Consider the following 20829-nt stretch of genomic DNA (forward strand, 5'->3'; position numbering starts at 1 on the left):
GCTGTGCCCGGCCCGGCGCGGCGGAGGCCGAGGCGGCCCGGCGGCAGCGCTGTCACGCCTCAGCCGCGGGGCAGCCGCCTCGGGGAGGGCTCCGAGGTGCGGCACGGGGAAGGAGGGGCAGGGCAGGGCGGGCGGCGGCCCGTCGAGCGGGGCCTCGCTGCCGCCGTCCCGCGGGGGGATCTGGGGGTCCCCGGGTGGAGCGGGCCGCGGGAGGAGAGCTCGGCTACTGGGCCGGCCGGCACCGGAGGCTAACGGGGGGCCGCAGGGGGAGAGGGGAGTGGGAGTCAGGAGTGATGGTTTGGGGCTCGAGTGGAAATCCGGCCTCCTCCCAAGGGAGCCGAGAAGGGAGATAAGTAAATAGGCGGTTAGTGAGCGCGTCGGTGGTGTTCGGTGGGAACGCTTTAATGAAACAGCACAACAATATGGGAAAGTGACTTTTTTTTACAGGTTAGGATGTTCCTGTTGAAGCTTACAGAAACCGCCACTTGCCTATGTCACTCCAGTTTTGCCCTCAAGTAATCAGAAAGCTCCAATTTTTTTTTTTCTCCTAATTTTCAGATCAGGAGAGCTGAGGGGATTCTGTCGAGGCCTGTAAGTGCTGATTCTTGAGTGAGCAGGCTCTCCTGTACTTGATAGGCTAGGGCATCTTGTTAGGGTTTGCAATAAATAGCTAATCCCCAACACGCAAGTGTGTGCATTTATATTTATATCCCAGATAAAAAGAAGTACGTGCTCCAGGCTGTGACAACTGCAGTTTCTCATCCGAAAAATTGACAGTGATGTGAAGTTGTCTAATTTATATAGAAAAGTAAGTAAAGGTTGGTTCCTTTTAGCAAAATTTGTTTCAAATTAGCATTTGGGGAGTGCACTGCTCGCAGTGTTGGAATGCAGATTATCCTGCTTTAGGTTTGCACGTGACAACCTAGACAGGTACTATCCCTAGACCCATCTTAGAAGAGCTGTAACAATAAGACAGCAACAGATGAAAGGCTTTGATGAAACTCCTGTTCAGTACAAGAATAGAAGCGTCGGATGTAAGCCATGGTCATGATTAAAGCTCTTAGCAGTGTTTCTGCCTGACTATCAGCACTGAATCTCCTGTGTACAGTTGCCATCTCAGGAGAGATTGAAATGCTACTTGCTGAGAATATTTAGTTCAGTAGCAGACAGGCTCCAGAGATTCTCTGCCAGTCTCTTATACGGTAATAACTGATAGGCTTTTGTGAGTATACTGCAGACTCTGTATTTGATTCTTACCTTAATAAGAATAAAGCTACCATGCTTTGGGCTAAGACTAACTGCTTTCTTCCTCTTCTGTGAAGGAAAAGTTTTGTGTAGTTTTTATAATGGAAACATTTGCAAGTGTAGGAAATAAATGTTTCTGTCTTTCTGATGATTCTTTTATATCTTTCGCACATCTTATTTTGGTGGTGAGCATCTGAAGAAAGTGATAATGGAACTAATGATAATTCAGTGTATGATGCCATAAGTGCTTTCCTGTTTAAACTTCTAAGAATCTCATCTACCTGAGCTTGAAATCAGTGGCTGCTATGCTTACTAGACTATTCTGTCCTGAACGATCTAAGTTATCAACTTGAACTTTAGTTTGATTGCCCGCATCAATTCTCTAGCTCAATTCCTTGTGAGGGAATATTCAATCTTACAAGACTAGTAAGAGCTGTGGCACTAGGTCTTCCAGGCAGTATGCTGCTGCTGTTTCTTTGGCTTAAATTCTGATACTCCACTGAGTTCATACAGATTGTGTAGYGGCTTAGTTTAGGTGCAGCTATCCAGCAATGTAATACTTGTGTGTCAGGTGCTTGTGTCTAGTCTTTCACGGTAGGTTTTGACTGTAAAATGTACTCTGTTAATATGGAAAATATGTTGTAATATAAAAGAGTAGACATGGGATAGTTGGGTTTTTTTTCCCCCAGATTCTAGTGCCTAATCTTTCTGTTCTTTCATAGGGGGAAGCTGGGCCGGTATCCTCCATGGCCAGGAAAGGTGAGTGTTCCCCTTCTTCCCCCCTGCCCCCTTCCACGCACAGAGGAAGTTTCACCAAATGAATTTTAGTTAAACATAAATATGAGTGGGGTGGTGGTTGTTTTAATACAATACCCACAAATCTGAACTATGAACAAAGCAATGCATGAAGGGCTTTATTTGATCTAGAATTTCAGCCTATTACTAACAGCAGTTAGTTCAAATGGAATAAAAAGCACAAGAAACCAGAACTGACTGTATTTCCTAGATTTAGCAGTTTAATCTCCATCACTTTTAGCAAGACAGGTTTTTCTCCTCCCATAATAAATTAGTTATGCACACCATTTTAAATATTAGAAACAGGGAGTCTGGTTTCTTGAAATACTGTTTTAGAGGTATATTTTCTTTGGAGTGATAATTTGGGAGGGGAGGCAGAAGAGTTGCATCTTCTCTTCCTTTTCTTCTGATGAAAGACCAAAAAGACTATTTTATTTTATTTTTTTTTTAAGAGTTAAATTGTATGTGCCATTCTTATCATTTCTTGTTCCCTGAAAGTACTGTGTTTTTATTTTTAGTGTAGGTATGAGAACTGTGCATGCTGAGATAACAGCATACTACAGGGAAAAGTGTTGTCCATGCGAATGACAACCGTAAATACTTGGTTTCACTCTGGTTATCGGGTCCAGTAAAATTCAAGCTCCCCTGCAGTCTTTCAGCTGTCACCTGAGTAACATAATGACTGCTTTTCTCTTTACTAATATTTTAAGTTTTATAAGAAACAGATCTATTCTGGGGGTAAAAACACAGCTTTAAATGTGAATTTTAAAATAACTTAAGCGGAACAAGCTTTAACAAATGCCATTTGGCTTTCTAAATTTAAAAAGATTTCTCTTTACTTATTGGTAATAGAGAGGCAAAAGCCTCACTAAGAACATAGAGATGCATCAGTGAAGTTGAGGTATTTTTGTATCCTGTTGGAGCATAGGCTTGTCTAAGGAAATATATGGATTACATATTTACTTGAAAGACTTGTCACGAATGCAAATTCTCTTCCAAGTCAAACTATAAAAAAACAAATACAAGAGCTATGAAACATGTAATAAGAAAATCACAGAGTATAAATTCTATGTGCTTGTAACAATCTTTGTAATATTTTCTCTTTTAATCACCTCCAGATTGTTAATCCACCTAAAGATCTGAAGAAACCCCGTGGAAAAAAGTGCTTCTTTGTGAAGTTTTTTGGAACAGAAGATCAGTACGTACCTACTTGTTTTCATCTGGTGGAAATATTGACCTGTATAACGTGGGTCTTTCATGGAAGAATTTTTTGCTAAGACAAAGTTTAGCTTTGTAAAAGGTGGTCTTTGATCTACATGCAAAAAGAATGTCACTRTTATTGCATCTTATAGCTGCTCATGTGGGTGTGTGAGGACTGCARAGACTTACGTACCCAAGCACGTTAGGATTTTAGCTGCTACCATGAAGGAAAGTTCTTGGTAGCTTGCCATTTTTATGGGAGTAGGTGTGATGTGACTGGGTTAGATTTAGCATGTAACTATGTTTGAGAAAGGTGCAGCTAAAAGCATCCATTTGTTTTTCTGCCATAAGGATAAAACAGCTTTGTACTTGTCATTCTTAATAAGAACAGATTGTCATGCCTGATGACCGAAAATATTCTTACTATGCCTTGGGAGGACTTTGCAGCATAGGAGAACCAAAACTACTGTAGACTGCCTTTACATAAGGAAGAATTACTGATTACAAACATGCATGCAAAATCATATTTGCAAACTGAAAAAAGTAGATATTTTATGAAACAAAGTTATTTTGCTAGCTTTTCAGTTTTTCTGTTTATTTGGTGCTCTTTTATGTTTGGTCACTTAATGAGGGAGAAGATTATAATCTTCTGTAAGAGATTAGAAAGCTTTTCTTTCTGAGAGAAACACCACAAATTGAAACCAATTAATGGATGTTTCCTCAAGGCATTATTTTCAACTGACAGATTATTTAATATTTAAAATTCAATTTTCCATTAAGAACTGCAGTCTAAACTTGTTGGAGAGGAAAAGGATGCTGCATACTGATAGGAAGGTCTGCTGGATTTCTAGGTATAAAGGCAGGTGAAGGTTGTTTTCTATGGGTGGGTGCTGGCTTTTCTGTTATTATCCATAGTTACATAGGAGCTAATCAGGTCCTGAAACTTGAGGAGGCTGACTCTTCCTGTCCTGACTGTTCTTCAYCTTGTATTGCATGTTTTTTTTTGGTGCAGACAGAGATGTTTTGGTAAATTGTACTAAGAGAAGCTTGGAAATAATAGTTAAAAATATAGGGTACTCCAGCTGAGATTAGCAGCCTGGCTGCGGGTGAGGAGATCAGTGCTGCAAAATAATTGGGGTTTATTACATGATTCTGGAGCTCAGGCTAGGGAAAATCCAATCAGCTGGCAGACTGACATAGCCCCCCCCCCCCCAAAGGAAACCCTTCAGCTTGTGAAATTTAATTAATCATTTCCTGTTGGATAATCACATGATTTAGAAATCCAGTTGTTTTGACTGGCATATCCTACCTGAAAATTAATTAGAAATAATACAGTCCTTTCTGGTCATCTTATAAAACAATGTTTATAGATAGAAGAGATAGCAACCTGTGTGTCTTCTGTCCTGACCTGGACCTTTAAAAGTGTGGTAGTTAGAGCTGTTGGAAAAAGTCCTTGTCTTTGATCATAGTCAAAGAACCAAATCAGAAAAAACTTAAATTACTTCACTTAAAAAGATTTTCCCTTCAGGCTCGATTTTGTTTTGTGTAAGTAAGCTAATGTGTTTTACAAATACTTTTGTTTTAGATGTTTATAAACGATAAGTGGAAATATTTAACCACCAACTATCACCACTCTACAAAATGAACAAAATAAATAGTTGGATGTTAAGCTCTGATCACTGAATGTAATCTGTGCTGTGATGAGTACGCTGACTCATACTGGAATTTTAGTGYGAGCCGCTCCTGTCTGCTTGTACTTCCCTCTTTCTGCCTCTTTTGAGATTGCAGGATGACAATACTTTACTACATATCCCTTTTTGTAGCTCTTCTGTTGTCGTCTTGCTCTGTGGAAGTTTAACAGGTGACGATAAGCCATTTGACTTCTCTCCAGTCTGTGTAAGATTAAGGCAATGATGGTTGGCAGGTAGAAGCCCTCTAATAAATTTCAGCCGATGCTTGCCCACGGACAAATAAGCTGACAAACAATCTCAGGCTCTTGATAGCCTTTTTTTCTTCCCCRAGGAGTCGCAGATGACAGCTCTGGTCAGAAAGGCCGCTATTTCAAGCTAGTAAAAAGTTGTTTCTTCCTGACTTATGTGGCTCCAATGTGCCATACCAAAGATTAAGCGGGAAGCTTCTTAGAAGTGTGAACTGGTAGGTAATGTGACTTCATGCATCTGAACAGAGTGGATGGGTGAGTGAAAATATAGTGATGAAAGGGCTTGGCAGTGTTTTTTCTGGCATAATGGCTAGGTAGTATAATATGTAGGTAGACTGTAATTGCTATTTCTGAACTCTTGAATGGCATAGGATATAGCTCAAAAAAGAATGCCCATTTTTTCTTTACCTGTAATGTTGCATGTGAATTGAATACTAATATTTAACTGGCCCAGGGTGATGCTGCAGTGACTAAGGAATAAAGCCTTTCGGTTAATGTAAGTAGTTTTGGCCAAGGATTTAATAGTGAGAGTATGAACACATTCAGACTGTGCTCTAAAACTTGGCTTTTGGTATAGTATCTGCTGAGCCCTATGCCCCTTATACTYATCTTTTTGGTAGAGTTATTTGCTTCTATCACTTCTAAAGTAATAGTTTTTCTCTAAGATAACTATTATGTATTTGTGGAAGAGGTTTTTGTCTCTACTTAAGCTGTGGAATACTCCTGCACTTGACCCCAGTGAAAGCTTCCTTGATGTTCGTAGTAGTGATGCTCCATCTGAGTTCTTTTCTAAGTGATTTCCTAGACTGTGATATATACACTTGTATAATGCATTCTCTTATTAACTTATTCTGCAAAGAGATCTTTCTAGTTTGCCTAGCAGTTCTCCTTGAGAGTTCTGTAGCTCATTTCTCAGTTCAGAGAAAGTAGCATTAAAATGATTCTTCAGCCAAAATAAAGAAAATTATATATTCTGCCCTTAGAGCTGACAAGCAAGTAACAACATCCAATTATTGGAATATAAACAAATTTGATTTAGTCTTTCTGAATAGCAGAGGAGCTCTGATCTCTTATCAGTCTTCCTAACTGTACTTGTACGCCATAACAAATAGCAGCAATGCAAAAAATTTTATTTACACTTAACCATTTATGTCCAAGGTGCTGGGCAACCTGCTCTAGCTGACCCTGTTTCAACAGGAGGGTTGGACCAGATGATCTCCAGGGGTCCCTTGCAGCCTCAACTGTTCTGTTATTCTGTGATAAATTCATTACTGTTAGTAATTAGAATTACTAGACTGGCAGGCCCATAACCTACGAGTCTTACAGAAATTCTTAGTGAGCTTCGTCTAGTTTAAAATATTCTAACATTTCATTGCCTGTTTCGGAGTTCTTTATGGCATTGTCAAAACTAATAAATCTTATCTTTTTGTTATGAATGTGTCATTGTTCTACTTGGTTTCAGTGAGATAGTAGGAGGAGTTGTACAGTCAGCAGGGCTGTGTTCTGATATGTATATGTGCGTGCATGCATGTGCGTGTATGAATGCATGCACACGTATGAACACATGCGTACACACCTTCACTGTGTTCACTTAACTCATTAGATATGTTTAATAGGCAAATGGTCTTGCAAGTCATAGGTATCAAAGTCTTAATAGCAAGCTGGAATAGCCCATTCTTACTCCTGGTACCTTTGTGCCACGTCAGTACTAAACTAAGTAGTCTCACTGAATGCTGTGAGGTCAAAAGTTACTTCCTGACTTGATATACTAAGGAAAAATCAGAGGAAGTTTGCAATCCAAGATAAGTATAATCATCTGCAGCCTATTTCCATCAGACACAGTGATTTTTAGTGCAACAGTCCTTGCTTTCGCATCCTCCACATCCTGTTGGAATGCTAACACCTCCCTTCTTTTTCTGCTGCTGCTCTCCCTGGCTTCTAGGGGAGAGGGAAACTTTTGGATGTAGTCTTTATAATACGTTCTTTCACTTCCTAACATTAAAAGACAAGAGTGTGCCAGGCATTGGGTCTGATACTGTGGGAATCTGAGGAGCCAGAGGCTAAGCAGACAGATAGGGTTTGCAAACATTGCTGGCATTTCTCTGTTGGACAAACGATCCCCTGTAGAATTCCGTGTTGCCAAAGGTAGGCTATTGTATACTAGAGCTAACTGGAGTGTCTCTGTAACTCTGTAGGAGTACCACCATAGCTAAAAATTCTGTAGTCAAAACTTTTTTACCCCTTGCTGACCTCTGTGGAAGTGTAAGCACCCTCTAAAATTTCTTACTGCCTAAATTTGAAAAATCTAATACTTTTGTCAGTGTTTCCCTGCTGCTTATTTTCTTTTGCTAAGTGTGCTCTCCTCTTAGCTGCATGGACTATTAGACTAACGTCCTGCAGTGGTTTTGTGCTCTTTTCGATTAAGATGTTTATATATTGAGTTCCAGAGTTCAGCCATTTGAGTTGTCCTGTTGATGAAAATTGGAGCAGTTTATTCACAGCAGAATCACAGAACAGTTGAGGTTGGAAGGGACCTTTAAAGATCTAGTCCACCCCTCACCCCCTCCCCTGCTGAAGCAGGGTCACCTACAGCAGGTTGCCCAGGACCCTGCCCAGATGTCTTTTGAATACCTCCAAGGATGGAGATTACATAAGCTCTCTGGGCAACCTATTCCAGTGCTCGGTCACTCTCACAGTCAAAGCTTTTCCTTCTGTTCAGACTGCACTTCCTGTGTTTTTTTTGTGCCCGTTGCCTCTTATTCTGTCACTGTGCACCACTGAGAAAAGTCTGGCTCCATCTTTATACCCTCCCTTCAGATATTTATACACATTGATAAGATTTCCCCACCACCACCACTCCCCCAGTCTTCTCCAGGCTGAAGAGTCCCAGCTCTCAGCCTCTCCTCATATGAGAGATGTTCTAGTCCCTTAATCATCTTAGTGGCCTCTGGTGGACTCTCTCCAGTAGCTAGCTCTGTCTTGTACTGCAGATGCTTAGCACAGGTAAGATGACTCCAAAAAACACTTTCTAGTCACTCTTTCAATCTAAAGATACCACTTCCTAATGATAAGTTGTTGGAACAGAAGTGATAGAACCTCTACATATTCACTCATTTTTTTGCAAGCTTTACAGTTAAGGCTGCAAAATGGTGGCACTTTAACTGAAAATTTCTCTTAGCATCTCTTCTGAGTCTTTATTGTTCATGAATAGAACGTGGATTTTACAGTGAGTGGTGGTTTTGTAAGAATGTCATTTTAGAAGGAAGAAGGAAGGGTAAGGGGAAATGGGCAAACAACCATTACAAAAACATATCTTTTTAATAGTGTTCTTTTCACTTTCCATTTTACCCCTTCTTTATGGGTATTAGATGACTCTGTGCAGCAATATCGATAAAACCTCATCTTAAATACACCCTTTTTGGTAATGTACCATCACCAATGCTTTTCTAGGGTATTAATTCATTGCTGAGTCAGGAGAGAAATAGTAGTTCCTGTTTCTATGTTACATCCTTGAGACCTCTTATCTAAATATTGCTCTTTGGCTCTGAGGTTATTGCTTAACAGAGAGATCTTCAGTATAAACATAAAGGACTTTAGGATGTTCTTTAATTTTCTGGTGTTAGAAACGTTACGTAAAAATGCTTTATGGACATCTGGAGTCAAGACATGGTTCTATCTTGTAGAAGGTAGTCCAAGTAGGTGACACACAAAGGATAAATTGGAAAGGCTGAGGCATGCATACATACATGCATATATATTTATTTATTTGTTCTGAGGCAACCTTTGAGGCCTTGTTATTTTGTCTCTGAGATCTATTATCTCTTTGTCCTTGGTGATCTTAAGTGCCCAAATGCACCTTTGAAGCCAGGAGCGAGAAAGCTTTGTGCTTCATCCTTTCTCCATCCCAAAGGAAATGGGAAAAGGAACCAATGGACACATGCAGTGAGGAGGAATAGGATGTGCAGGCTGAGAAAAACCTAAGAGAATGCCTTAATAGAAAGAAGTTACTTTTATTTAGAAATTCAAATCTCAGAAGAGTATTTAACATACTTTTTCTTTATAATGTACTCAAAAATCTTGTTTCCTGTATGTATCTATCATGGAAAGGCTTCTTATGAGCTGATGTTGTCTAATACCTTGGCATGCTTTGTCATTCTGAGTGCCACACAGCTGGGCTTTGCGGTCTAAGTGAATTTTAAAATATGTTTCATTCTAATGTCTGGGCAGCTAGGAGAGAATCTCTGCATGGCTGTTGGACAGTAAGTTGCTGTCTGAGAAGTACCAGCTTGAATCGTTGTAGAAATGCTAAGTCAGTTAGCATGAAGATGATGTAAACTAAGCAAAAGGATAGTGTGCAAAAGAGTACTGGGGTTCTGCTTTAGGGCTGTGGTGGAATCACGGAGTAGATTACATTGGCAGTGTGGGAGGGATGCCAATGTAATCTACTCCATGATTCCACCATAGCCACAGACTGTTCTAGCAGGAGGTCTTGTCTGTCCGTATGGGACCTGAAAAAGTTTCAGTCTACCTTCTGCAAACTGATTTCTGACTGCCAAAAATGGCTAATGCCAGTAAAGAAAAACTACTCCATGGAATTTTAAAGGATTTACTGAGCTTTGTGACTCTGTGAAGAGCAGCAATGAAAGTCCAGCAAAGGTGCAGATCCTTTACCTTTATGTTCAGTTTAGCTGTTAAGGCTTGATTCTTATAAAAGGAAACCTGAAAAGGCAGCTATGAAACTATTTCACYGCTTGCAGGAGCTGGATGGCACTGGAAAATGTTTAAAATGTATAATCATGGCTATTCCGTGTTTGTAAAATAGGGATGTTTTGGAGTCAGTATGAACCAGTTGAACTGTTTTTACCTATGTTCTGTGCTGCTGTATGCTAAGTAGCACTGTTGGCCATCATAGCTCAGAAAACCTCTTCTAAAGCTTATACAAACTGTTCTCAGTAGCAGGGTGGAAAGAGTGTTTTAACAGTGTGGTGGATAAGCCTGGGCTTGAATTTGGTTAGAGGTGAAGGTGGTCTAAACTCTGCGAGAGCTACAGGAAGTTGTAAAAGCACAGGCATTCCCCTGAGCCAGAGTGAAGGAGTGGTAGAAGCGTTACCAACCTGACGGAAAGTAAAGTTGTCTCCATGTACTTGAGAGCTTATCCATTTGGTAGAAGTCAAAAGTCCTTTGAAACAGCGGTGGAACAGTGAAGTTTGAATTTCCTCATACRACTCAAGTGAATTCTCTGCTGCTTGTAAATCGTGAAATATAGTAGCACCTGTTTATTTTAAATCAGATATCAGCCATGAAGAAAAATGTTATTTTCCTCAAAAGTGAAACTATTGCTTTCATATAGAGTATCAAGGTATGTCAGAAACACATTTTGCAGTGAGGTATGGTGCCTGCGCTCACTGTATTTGTGGTCAGCTGTATTGTGAGGTATCTAATTTTGTATTTGTTCTTCCTGGTTTTGCAGATGCTTGTGTTTACACAGTGTGCTTGAACAAGGGGTTTGTTGGTTAGTATTAAGTGACCTCTCGTGGCAACAGCCTTAGGAAGAAGGCGCATATTAGTAGCTGCTTTATGTGGAGGCATTTGGTTGTGGTGGTTCTTCCTGATGATATAAAAGCAGTCACTCTGCCTTTGCTTTGATGTGCCTGTGATCATATCCAAAAGCTAGCTTGCTGACAGATCAGATGAATAATGCTTAATGGGGAGCAGTGCTAATGCAAAAGGATATGGAACTTAYGGGAGAAGCCAAGTGAAAGTGCCAGAAGAAAGCTGTCAGTGAATGCCTGAAGCCCTTCAGGTTATAGAAAGCAAGTAAGTTTGGGCTGCTGTCATTAGTTGCTCTGGGGAAAAATTGTATCTGTGTATTTGTAGAAGTGGGATGGTTGAGGAAGTTGCTGTCTGGAGAATATAACTTACCTTTTTTCTGCTTCCTAGTGCTTGGATCAAAGTGGAGCAGCTGAAGCCGTATCACCTTCACAAAGAGGAAATGATAAAGATTAACAAGGGTAAGCGCTTCCAGCAAGCCGTGGATGCTGTAGAGGAGTTTCTTAGAAAAACCAAAAGCAAGGATCAGGTGAGTGGATTCTTCTTTACTGTGTGCATCAAAACAAGTCTTGGCATGAATAAGTCAGACGTATTTTTATCTGAATTTTTTCTTTTTCTGGCAAGTTGGGGAGTTTGGGGCTGTGTTGCTTTTTTTTCTTTTTAACTTCTTTTCTTCTTCCCTCTCCCTTTTCTCTCATATCCTCTCCTTCTTCCCCACTCAGTCTTGTTTGGTAGAAAAAGAAATTGTTATACTCATGAAGAAACTGAAGAGGCTAATTGATCTGCTTATGATGATTTGTTAAATCAGTCTCAAGTCTTAYGCTAGAATTTGGTGTCTCTTAATCTTGTCTTTAGTATACTGGAAGCGCGTGCAAGTGCACACACTCCTAGTGAGTCTTCAGGAGGCCTGTTGTGTTAATGAGTTGCTTAAACTGATGTTTTTTTTTGCAGCAGAGCTAACTAGGAACTTCATTCACCGACTTCAAAGGGCTAACGGTTACCTGTAGTTTTCACATTACTGTACGGTTGGTTTGCCTGATAGTAATCAGCACAGGGTTCTTCACATCCTTGGTTTTGCATGAAAATCATTCAAGCTCCTCTCTTCTTTCCTTACCATCTTCTATTCTGTAATCTCTCAGGCATCTTCCCATAACTCCAATGAAGAGAAGAATCGGCGTAATTCCAGTGAAGAAAGAGGCAAGCAATCCGCTGGTGAAGAGAAGCGCAAAGCCAGTTTGTCTGAAGGGAAGTTGAAGAAGGGCACAGGGGAAGGAAAAAAGAGGGTCTCTTCTGTATCATCAGAGAGAGGATCAAAATCACCTTTGAAAAGAGTCCAGGATCAGAGCCCCCGAAAGCGGGGGCGTCCACCCAAGGATGAGAAGGTTTGTGTTGTGCATGTCCGCCAGTGCCCTGTGGACTTTACAGATGGACTCTAGGGATGACTGGCACCTTGGCTAACAGGCCAGCAGGAAGAGTGCGGTTCAATAYCAATTTTCTTAAGCTGTTCCGTGTTGCTGCTTCTAAATATGTTGGCTGTCAGATACCTTTGGCGAGCATATTGTTGATTCTTCCTGTGGATTTTTAAGGCAGTCATTCTGATTAGCTCTGTTCATATCTTTGAAAGAGCTTTGAGAGCTGTCTCGTGAGACTCCACCTTCCATCTTGCCATCCCTCAAGTTAAGTTTGTGTGGGAAGGATTAGTGAGGAGATGGGGGCCTTCATCTGATTCCTCCCATCTCATTTCATCTGCTTTGTGTGGTTGAGTGATTTACATTCATTTAACTTTACCCTCAATACTTAGTGAGGGTGGAGTGTTCTTAAGAGCTGAGGCTAAAAGAAGAAATTCTTGTAGCCTGAGGAACCCACCAGAAGAATTAATTGTATTTATTTCTGCTTCTATGCTGTTGGGTATATTTTCATCATCCATGATAAAGGTCTAACATCTGAGCATTATAATTTTATTTCCATTGTTTCTGGATGTCTTGGCAGCAACAGCCGCCAGCAATATTTTGTCTACCCTCATCTAGAATTTCCAGCATTTCATTTTCATTATGGACCTCACTTGCAGTGGTCCAGATCTTTCTTTTCTGAATGGATAATTATTTCAGTGGATTATTACAATGCACATGCTCCATCAGAGACTACATCAGAAGACCATTGGGAGACTTCAGCTGATACAGAATGTGGCAGCGTGCTTGCTCAGCAATGCTTCAGAGGGATCATGTTATGTGTGTGCTTCACAATCTTTGCTTTCAGTGCACTCCAGGATGCAGCTCAAGGTGGTAGTCTTTGATCTCCAAAATCATGAATGGATTGACCATAACTGGTTGAACAGCAACCTTTTTCTTGATGCCTTGATAGTAAAAGGAAGCCGATTGTCTCAGATATTAGATATGAAGGAACTGCTGGCAGAAGATGCTTTGCAATGGGATACTGATTCTGAGGTTTCTTTCTCATCTGCCTTTTTTTTTAAAAAAAAAGAACCAGCTTTTATTAAATTAGGCCATGCAACAGAGCCCAACAGTTTCTCCTTTTACAGGGCAAGGGGAGGAACAGGTGCATAGTTATGGAATCCTCCTGATAATTATGAACCTTGTGACTTGACTGATGCAGGGAAACACTTTACTAGCAACTTATTTTCCCCTTTTCAAGTGTTTTGCTATAAGCATGTTGTACTGTCAACTATATCTGTTATGATAAGCTGCTGGGCCTTTTTTCTGATGCAAGATACTTTTGTGTCTTTGAGCTAAATTCATTCTGAAATTGATGAAAACTAATGGCTGGGAGAATTCTGATCATGCAGGCACACTGCATGCTTAGTTTTACTGCATTAGCTACCTTGTGGCGTCAGAGAGGTTGGAGTGAGCTAAGTGTAGCAGTAGAAATTATTTTACTGGCAAATTGCAAGTGGTGTGGATTCAAACAGCTTATCATACAGAAGTGGTAAGCACAAGCTAGGTGATAAATGTCTGGCCGCAGACTCTGAAAATAAGCAGGCTAATGTATGAAGATGACCTTAYTGCTTTTGGAAGGGTAATAGACTGACAATTAAAGAAATCATCATGAAAATATAATAGTACTATCATAACACTGTTACTCAGCCTGTGAAAATAACTTTAAAATCTTTTCTTCTGCTTGTCTGGTTCTCGCTATTTACTCAAATTCTTAGTCCTGAGAGTAGAAAACTTTAATATTGTTGTCCTGAATTACTGCACTGTTGGGTGTGTGTTGTTTTGTTTTGTTTTTTTCTCCATCACAGTCTGAATTCTGGCTTTCTGAGTAATAAGGATGCACAGAATTCAAGGATCCAGTCATTGCTGAGGTGTGCCAGGTGTAGAAGCGCATGGCAGGCATACATGATCATTCAAATACCTCACTTACAAGCTTATGCAAATATTTTCAAAGGACCAACATGACTTTGTATATATCAGAGCAGATTTCATCCATACTTTACCAGTTGAAACAGCTGCATGGGCTGTAAAGAGAGAAATCTAGATGCAAGCTTTCCTCTAGACTGAAATAGCATTTAAAAGGTRGAGACTGATGTCTAGATTGTTCTGTCAATAGATGAAACAGTGGCATCAATCTAAGTCACTTCCAACAGTCTCGCTCTTAGCTTTTTGGCAAATAGTGCTCTTCTCATGTGGCTTTGTGGGGACACTGAGGTATATTGTGCATTTGCAGGAAGTAATTTTGGAGGGGGGAGAATGTGATTCCATTTCTGAACCCCCACTTCAGGAAGATAAAGCCTACAATGTAGAAATCCTGCACGGTCCCTTCAGATAGTGGTAAAGACCTATGTTTTAACCTGTGTATCTTGGGGAAAGAAGAAAGATAAATTCTAATCTGCTAAACAATAAAACAGTGATTTATTAAGTGTCGTATCATCATGGTATTACAAAGTAGTGCCTTCTGAGTGAATGGGGGGCAATTCTCATCTCAGTCCCTGTTTCCTGCGTTCTGCTAACTTGAGCAGATGTGACTGTCTGATTCATGCTTTAAAGGTTTTGAAGGTTTTTCCTCACACACACACACACACACACACACACACACACACACACACACACAAACACTAGAAAAGTTGAGACATCTGTCTGGTTGTAGTGATGTTCTTGACCCCTTTCTTTAGCTTTTTGCATCCACCGAGGGAAATGCTGGATCAAGCATGTTCATTTGCTTCTCTGCTCTGCTCATTGCATGATTACACAAACGCAGTGATTCCTCTTAGACATGACAAATGGATTTTCCAGAAGCTGTATCTGTGGTTGAATTCCCTTGTTGCAAGTTCATGTTTTCTTCACCTCACCAGTGCTGATAATGCACCGTGTGCTTAAATATGACTTCTTCATGGAGTGGCATGTGAAAGTGGAAAGCATTTGTAGTGCTTTTCAAAACTCTGTATATGTGCTGTTATGATGAAGGTGGTGTGGCCAACCATTGAGCCAGATTGTAAGCTCTTTCTGATCATCCTTGTTTTTCCTCAGGACCTCACAATTCCAGAGTCAAGTACAGTGAAGAGAGTGATGACTGGAACAGTGGCTGGATTCAAATGGCCGCCAAGTGTCAGTGAGGTGAGAAACCCTAGGTGATCTGGGAACTAGGAATGGTATAGAAACAGATAACATGGGGGTAGTTTGTTTAGAACCTTTTGACTGGGCTCAAAAATGGTGGGAGCTTCTCTTCCTGCTTTAGAAAAAAAATAAGATGCTATGTGATTCTGTACTGTAACAAAGACAATATCCTGGGCAGCTGGTAAGTATACTCAGAAGTGAGATTTCAATCATTGTGGAACCATTTGTAGATTTGCATCTAACTTGTTGCACTTGTATTTTGCTCTTTTGTTTTGTTTTTTTCCCTCAATTATTTTGGGGACTAGCTTCTTGAAATTGAGGTGGAGCAAAGGCATTCCCCTGAGCCACAGTGAAAGAGTTTCTGGATGGTGTGGTGTTGGGAAGTTTACTTTGATTTTCCTCATAACTAGCTGTTGGAAACCTTTCCTTTTGTATATAAAGAAACATTAATCAATAAGTCAGAGCAAGAGTAGTGTGACTCCAGGCTAATGCTTAGTTCTGAGATGAGGTACCTGGACTCCAGTCCGTGTTGCTGTGAATGTGGGTTTGCCTTACATCTGACAGTGCTAGCCTTGACCTCCAGCCAGCTCTCAGATTACTGCCTTCAGGAATTCTTTGGAATTCCTTCCCATTCCTTGGGAAAATTAAGTGTTTTCTTCTCCTTGGGAGAAGGAGAAAGTAGGATGTGAGATCCCAGTGATGCAGCTTAGTAGCTGAACCAGTGAATAGCTTGATGAGAGGGAGAGACATCTTCTCCCCCTCTTAATCTTGCTTATAATCTTTGGTTTTCCTGTAGATGCCTGAAAATTGGGTATTTGACTTGAATGACTGTTTTTGAGAACGAAACAGAATGTAAACTGCTTAGTTGAAACAGGCTGCTTGATAAGTTGTCATATACTAGGTATTTCCAGTTGAAGCGATTGTGAGAACAAAGCAATTTAGCTGTGGATGCTCTGTGATTCTCTGGGAATGTTTCTGAGCCTGTACTTTTATCTTTGTAGCCCGTGAAGGACAATGACCCACACTTCCATCACTTCCTGCTGAGCCAGACAGAGAAGGTGAGGATTTGGCAGACAGGATCATACTGCTGCTCTGTCTAGCCTGGCATCCTGCCCTTTGCTAGGACTAAGAGCTACAGCTGTGCAAGGAGTATGCATAACCAGATGAGCAATTCTGTGCTTCTGGGGCTAGAGGCAATGAGATTCTCTCACATGCAGTCTTGCAGTTCAGTTAGCTCCTAACCTTGAGGTTTAGAATAGTTTAGCACTGAGGACAACAAGTAGTTTGTCATTAAAGATTATCTAGCACCAGGATTTGATAGACCTGTTGTAGTGAGTGTAGATTGAACATGAGAGGTAAGAAAAGATATTTTTGTGTTTAAAAACCCTGTTGTTCGTTTTGTACAGCAGCCCTTCCAGTTTCTCATTGGGATGAATTTGTTAATTGAATCTGGTGGGAGAATTTCACGGGGCCAGAAAAGTTCCATATCAAATACGGTCAATGTATATCACAAGAGTCAGGAGTCAGTAGTCTTGCAGGATTTTATCTTCAGCCAGTGAAGATCAGGAGTAAAAGAGATCAAATTAAGTGAAATAGGATTTGTATCTAGCAGGGAATCTGGGCAAAGCCAGAAAGATTAAGAGCAGCTAACTGTAAATGCTGATAAGGCTGTCAGTCTTAATTTAGATGAGCTCACAAGCAGCACAGCRAAGAAGCAGCCTTTATCATACCTCTTGTTGAAAGCCTTATGCCCTCACATACTAACAAAAAGGCTTTGCTTCCACAACTGCAATGACGTGCTGAGCGTAGGTATGAGGCCAGGTGCTCTGTGGTAGGCTTTAGGGATCTGTTTTCCTTGGGTAAAACAGGAGACTAGGGATGCCCTGGCTCCTTGCCTCTAGAGTAGTCTGCTATATGAACTGCAGAGAAGAGTTTGTAGTAGCTGCATCAGAAGAGAGGCTGAAGTGCTGGGGTGGGGGTGGGAAGGGAAGAGCTTGGTACCTTGCAATAGGTTTTTGTTTTTATTTTCTCGCACTGAGGAAAGCCTGAGAGTTTTCCTGCATTGCAGATGGTGGTGTGTGGGTGAGCTGCCTGTTTCCTATGTAGCAAGGATATGGGCTGTTTGCTCAGCGCAGCAAATCAGCACCATCCTTCCCCTGAATGTTTTGTCCTCTCCATACAGCCAACTGTCTGCTATCAAGCTATCACAAAGAAGCTGAAGGTTTGCGAAGAGGTAGGGCAAATCTTGGCTTTGATGGATTTTTATTACTGTCGTAAGGACTTACAGTTCCTCCAGAGCTGTATGGTTGGTTTTTTCAGGAAACAGGATCCACCTCCATCCAGGCAGCAGACAGCACAGCAGTCAATGGCAGTATCACGCCTACAGACAAAAAGTAAGATCTCCAACGCACTTCAGCCATTTTCCTTCCTTTTCCTCCTTCCCATCTCACACATGCAGCCATTATCCAGCTTGTCACTGCAAATAAATAAACCTAATGTTTCTCTCTAACCGCTGATCTCCTATGTCCTTGTGTGAAACTCCAATTTGAATGGGGGAGGGAGGCAGATAGCTGCAAACAGGCGCTGTACTGTAGAAAAATTCGGCATGAGGTCTGGCCCGGATGCRTATGCAGTTCAGGGCTTTCCTGCAGCTGCCCTGTTCCTGTAGGGCACRTTGCAGAATGTGAAGAAGCAGTATTTCTGAATGTCATATGAAGCAGAAAGATAAAAGGGTATCTTTTTCCAGCGGTGTCTGGCAGTTGACTGGAGTTGTTTAATTGCTATCTTGAGCATGTAGAAGACAAGAGGAAGAGGGAGGCATGTTCTCCCAGCACAGGAGCTTGCTACGTAGCATGTGAGCCTTCTGGTTTCTTCTAACGTCCCCCTTCTCCTTTCTAGAATGAGAGAAGCCTCCGTTAAGCTTCCTGTTTCACTCTGTAACTTCCGCTCTATTCAAATTCAGCTCAGGCCATAGCCTGCTGTTTGCCGTTAGGGTCGTTTTCTTGGCATGCGAATTCTCAGCTGTACTCAAGGGAAGCCAAAATAACAATGAAGCTTTTCAGGTAAAACGGTGTCTCAGAAAAGTGTGGTTCAGAGGTGGGTTGGAATAGAAAGAATATCTCATGTTGGATAGACTTGAAAATAGGCAGGCCTTGTTTAAGGAGCTATAGTGGCTTGCTCTGACCTGCCTGGTTTACTTAAAATGGAGCATGACTAGCTGCAAGTTGGAGTGCAGGTGGCTTGCTAAAGCCACAATGCATCTGTAGCGTGGCTAATTCTGAAGAATTAACTATGGGGGATTGCAAGGCAGCTTTCATCGTGAACTCGGACGTGTAACACTAGCATTTCCTTCTAGAATCATTTTTTTGCTATGAAGTATGGTGTATAAAAAGATCTCTGCAGCCATGTCTGCAAAGCAATTCCTTTTGCAGGATAATTGAAAGGAAGGAATTTGTTACTGTGCTTTTTTTTCCCTTGTTTTTTTTAAAAAACAAAACAAAACAAAAAAAAACTTTGCCAGTTCCTGAGCAGCTAATACCAAAGATTATTGTCGCGCATGCTGACCTATTTCCTGTATTTCTGTGTCTGTCCAAAATCAGGTCTGTGGCACAGGGACTAGGTCTTTGTTCTGTGTGGGGTGCTTACCTCAGTAGTCTTTGCTGGGCTTTATGAAAATAAAAATAGTAATTCAGTGGTATAAACAACAATTTTACCCATGACTCAGTATAAAAATCAGAAGATAAATTTGAGAAGCATCTGCTGATCTTCAGATGTTCCCCTTTTCTCTTCAATAAGACAATGGCTGACAAAAGCAGCAATTTTAATTTAGAAATAAAACTTTTAATCTTTAATCTCCTTTAAGAGACTTGAACACTTTCTTGAGGAAAATTTTATGGGTATTTCTTAGGCAAAATAAATACCACCTTGCTCTTAAAGGCTGGTATCTGCTCATTTGAAATGGGTGACTTAAATATTCTCTTATTCTAGCTGTGGCTGCAGTAGAACATATTTTTTTTTTTTCTTGTGGTGCTCCAGGATTTGCTCTTCGTCGTTTCAGGACCATGAGATGCTGACATCAATCACTCTGTTGCATGTTCCCTTTCCTGCATTGATGCTTATCTCTTCCCCTCAGGATAGGATTTCTGGGACTTGGCCTGATGGGAAGTGGCATTGTCTCCAACTTGCTGAAAATGGGTCACACTGTCACTGTCTGGAATCGGACTGCTGAGAAGGTAAGCACGTGCTTCAATTATGGACAGACCATGCCTTTTTAAGCATGGATACGCTGTCTCTAGCTCAGGAAGGCCCTGGGTCACCATTCAGTGGTGCCTGGGAGAGGATACAAAACAAGGCTTGTCTTGTTCTGATACTCTTTTCTAAGTGTTTTTTAACGGCCACAGTTGACTAGATGGATCTGTAGTCTGTCCTAAAAAGGGCACTCTTAAGTTAAAAGGTCCCATGTCGCTGCCCTTTTGTATGAGATCAGAGAGCTGCCAGAAAAGTTACAACCATGTATATTTGTTGAGGAGTATAGTGCCTCTAGGAAAACTGCTAATGTAAATAGCCAAGTCATCATTTGAGTTTAACAAAAATACTAGGCTTTGAGGAGCTGCTTCTAGGAGTGGTGTGGTGAGATGTGCTGTTGGCCGCAGCTTCGCCTAGCTATCCATTGTACTGTTCATATTGCAGTAGGTACTAGTAGTAGTTCATGTTGCTTCCTTAAAATGAATTAAAAGAGATTTTTATATCTGCAAAACAGATACTGTGAGGGGGGTTGGATAGGAAGGACCTGAGATCTTGACACAGTAGTCCACTAAAACCCATACTAGTCTCAGCTGTGCATGTTCCTGTTTATTGTCCAGCAACACTTTTTACTGCATCTATTTACCAGCTTTTGCCTCCTCTTTCCTCCAAAAACTGTGGCATTCAATCTCTTACAACTTCTCCCAAGAGATCTCTTTTTCTGTGTCTTTCTCTTAAAGTTCTTCACTTAGGGATTCAGAAGAGTGGTAAAGGAGCCCCTGGTTGGGGGGGGGGAACAAACAAAATACCTCAGTTGTTATATAGTTAATATGCCAGGCCTGACTGGCTTTGCTTTGGGTCCAGCCAGAAGAGTTTCTGTTACAGCAAAACATTAGAGAACTCATTTACTCTGTCCTTCGTTTTCCTTACATCTGGATTTATGAATTTTGCAGTGTGATTTGTTCATCCAGGAGGGGGCACGGCTGGGAAGAACCCCTGCTGAAGTTGTCTCCACCTGTGACATCACCTTTGCCTGTGTATCAGATCCAAAGGCAGCAAAGGATGTAAGGATTAGCTCTTATTTTTCCTCCACTAGATAGACTGCAACATACAGTCTCTGAATGCTCACTTTTATCGTACTGACCGTGGTCGCTGGGTCATCATGGATGCTGAGCAGTGCACCTGTATAAATGTAAATCCTCCTCCCCCCCCCGCCTTAAAATCCCACTTGCTTGAAATAATACTTGAGGGATAAGTTTTGATATCCCTCTAGGAGTCTACCACTGC

At 41.1% G+C, this 20829-nt stretch overlaps 1 protein-coding gene across 1 annotated transcript in view; it reads left to right on the forward strand.

Moving 5' to 3' along the window:
* The window catches only part of GLYR1 (glyoxylate reductase 1 homolog), a 28016-nt gene that overhangs the window by 679 nt on the left and 6508 nt on the right, over nt 1-20829 (forward strand). Inside the window, exons 2-12 of the mRNA XM_085315655.1 lie at nt 469-591; nt 1968-2004; nt 3159-3238; nt 11120-11258; nt 11869-12111; nt 15214-15300; nt 16302-16358; nt 17483-17533; nt 17620-17693; nt 19433-19532; nt 20496-20606. Coding sequence (XP_085171781.1) covers nt 469-591; nt 1968-2004; nt 3159-3238; nt 11120-11258; nt 11869-12111; nt 15214-15300; nt 16302-16358; nt 17483-17533; nt 17620-17693; nt 19433-19532; nt 20496-20606 — 1102 coding nt within the window. The remainder of the gene's footprint in view (nt 1-468; nt 592-1967; nt 2005-3158; nt 3239-11119; nt 11259-11868; nt 12112-15213; nt 15301-16301; nt 16359-17482; nt 17534-17619; nt 17694-19432; nt 19533-20495; nt 20607-20829) is intronic.

The sequence above is a fragment of the Rhea americana genome, unplaced genomic scaffold (assembly GCF_003343005.1).
Source record: "Rhea americana isolate MKP2758 unplaced genomic scaffold, rheAme1 scaffold_433, whole genome shotgun sequence".
Lineage (NCBI taxonomy): Eukaryota > Metazoa > Chordata > Aves > Rheiformes > Rheidae > Rhea > Rhea americana.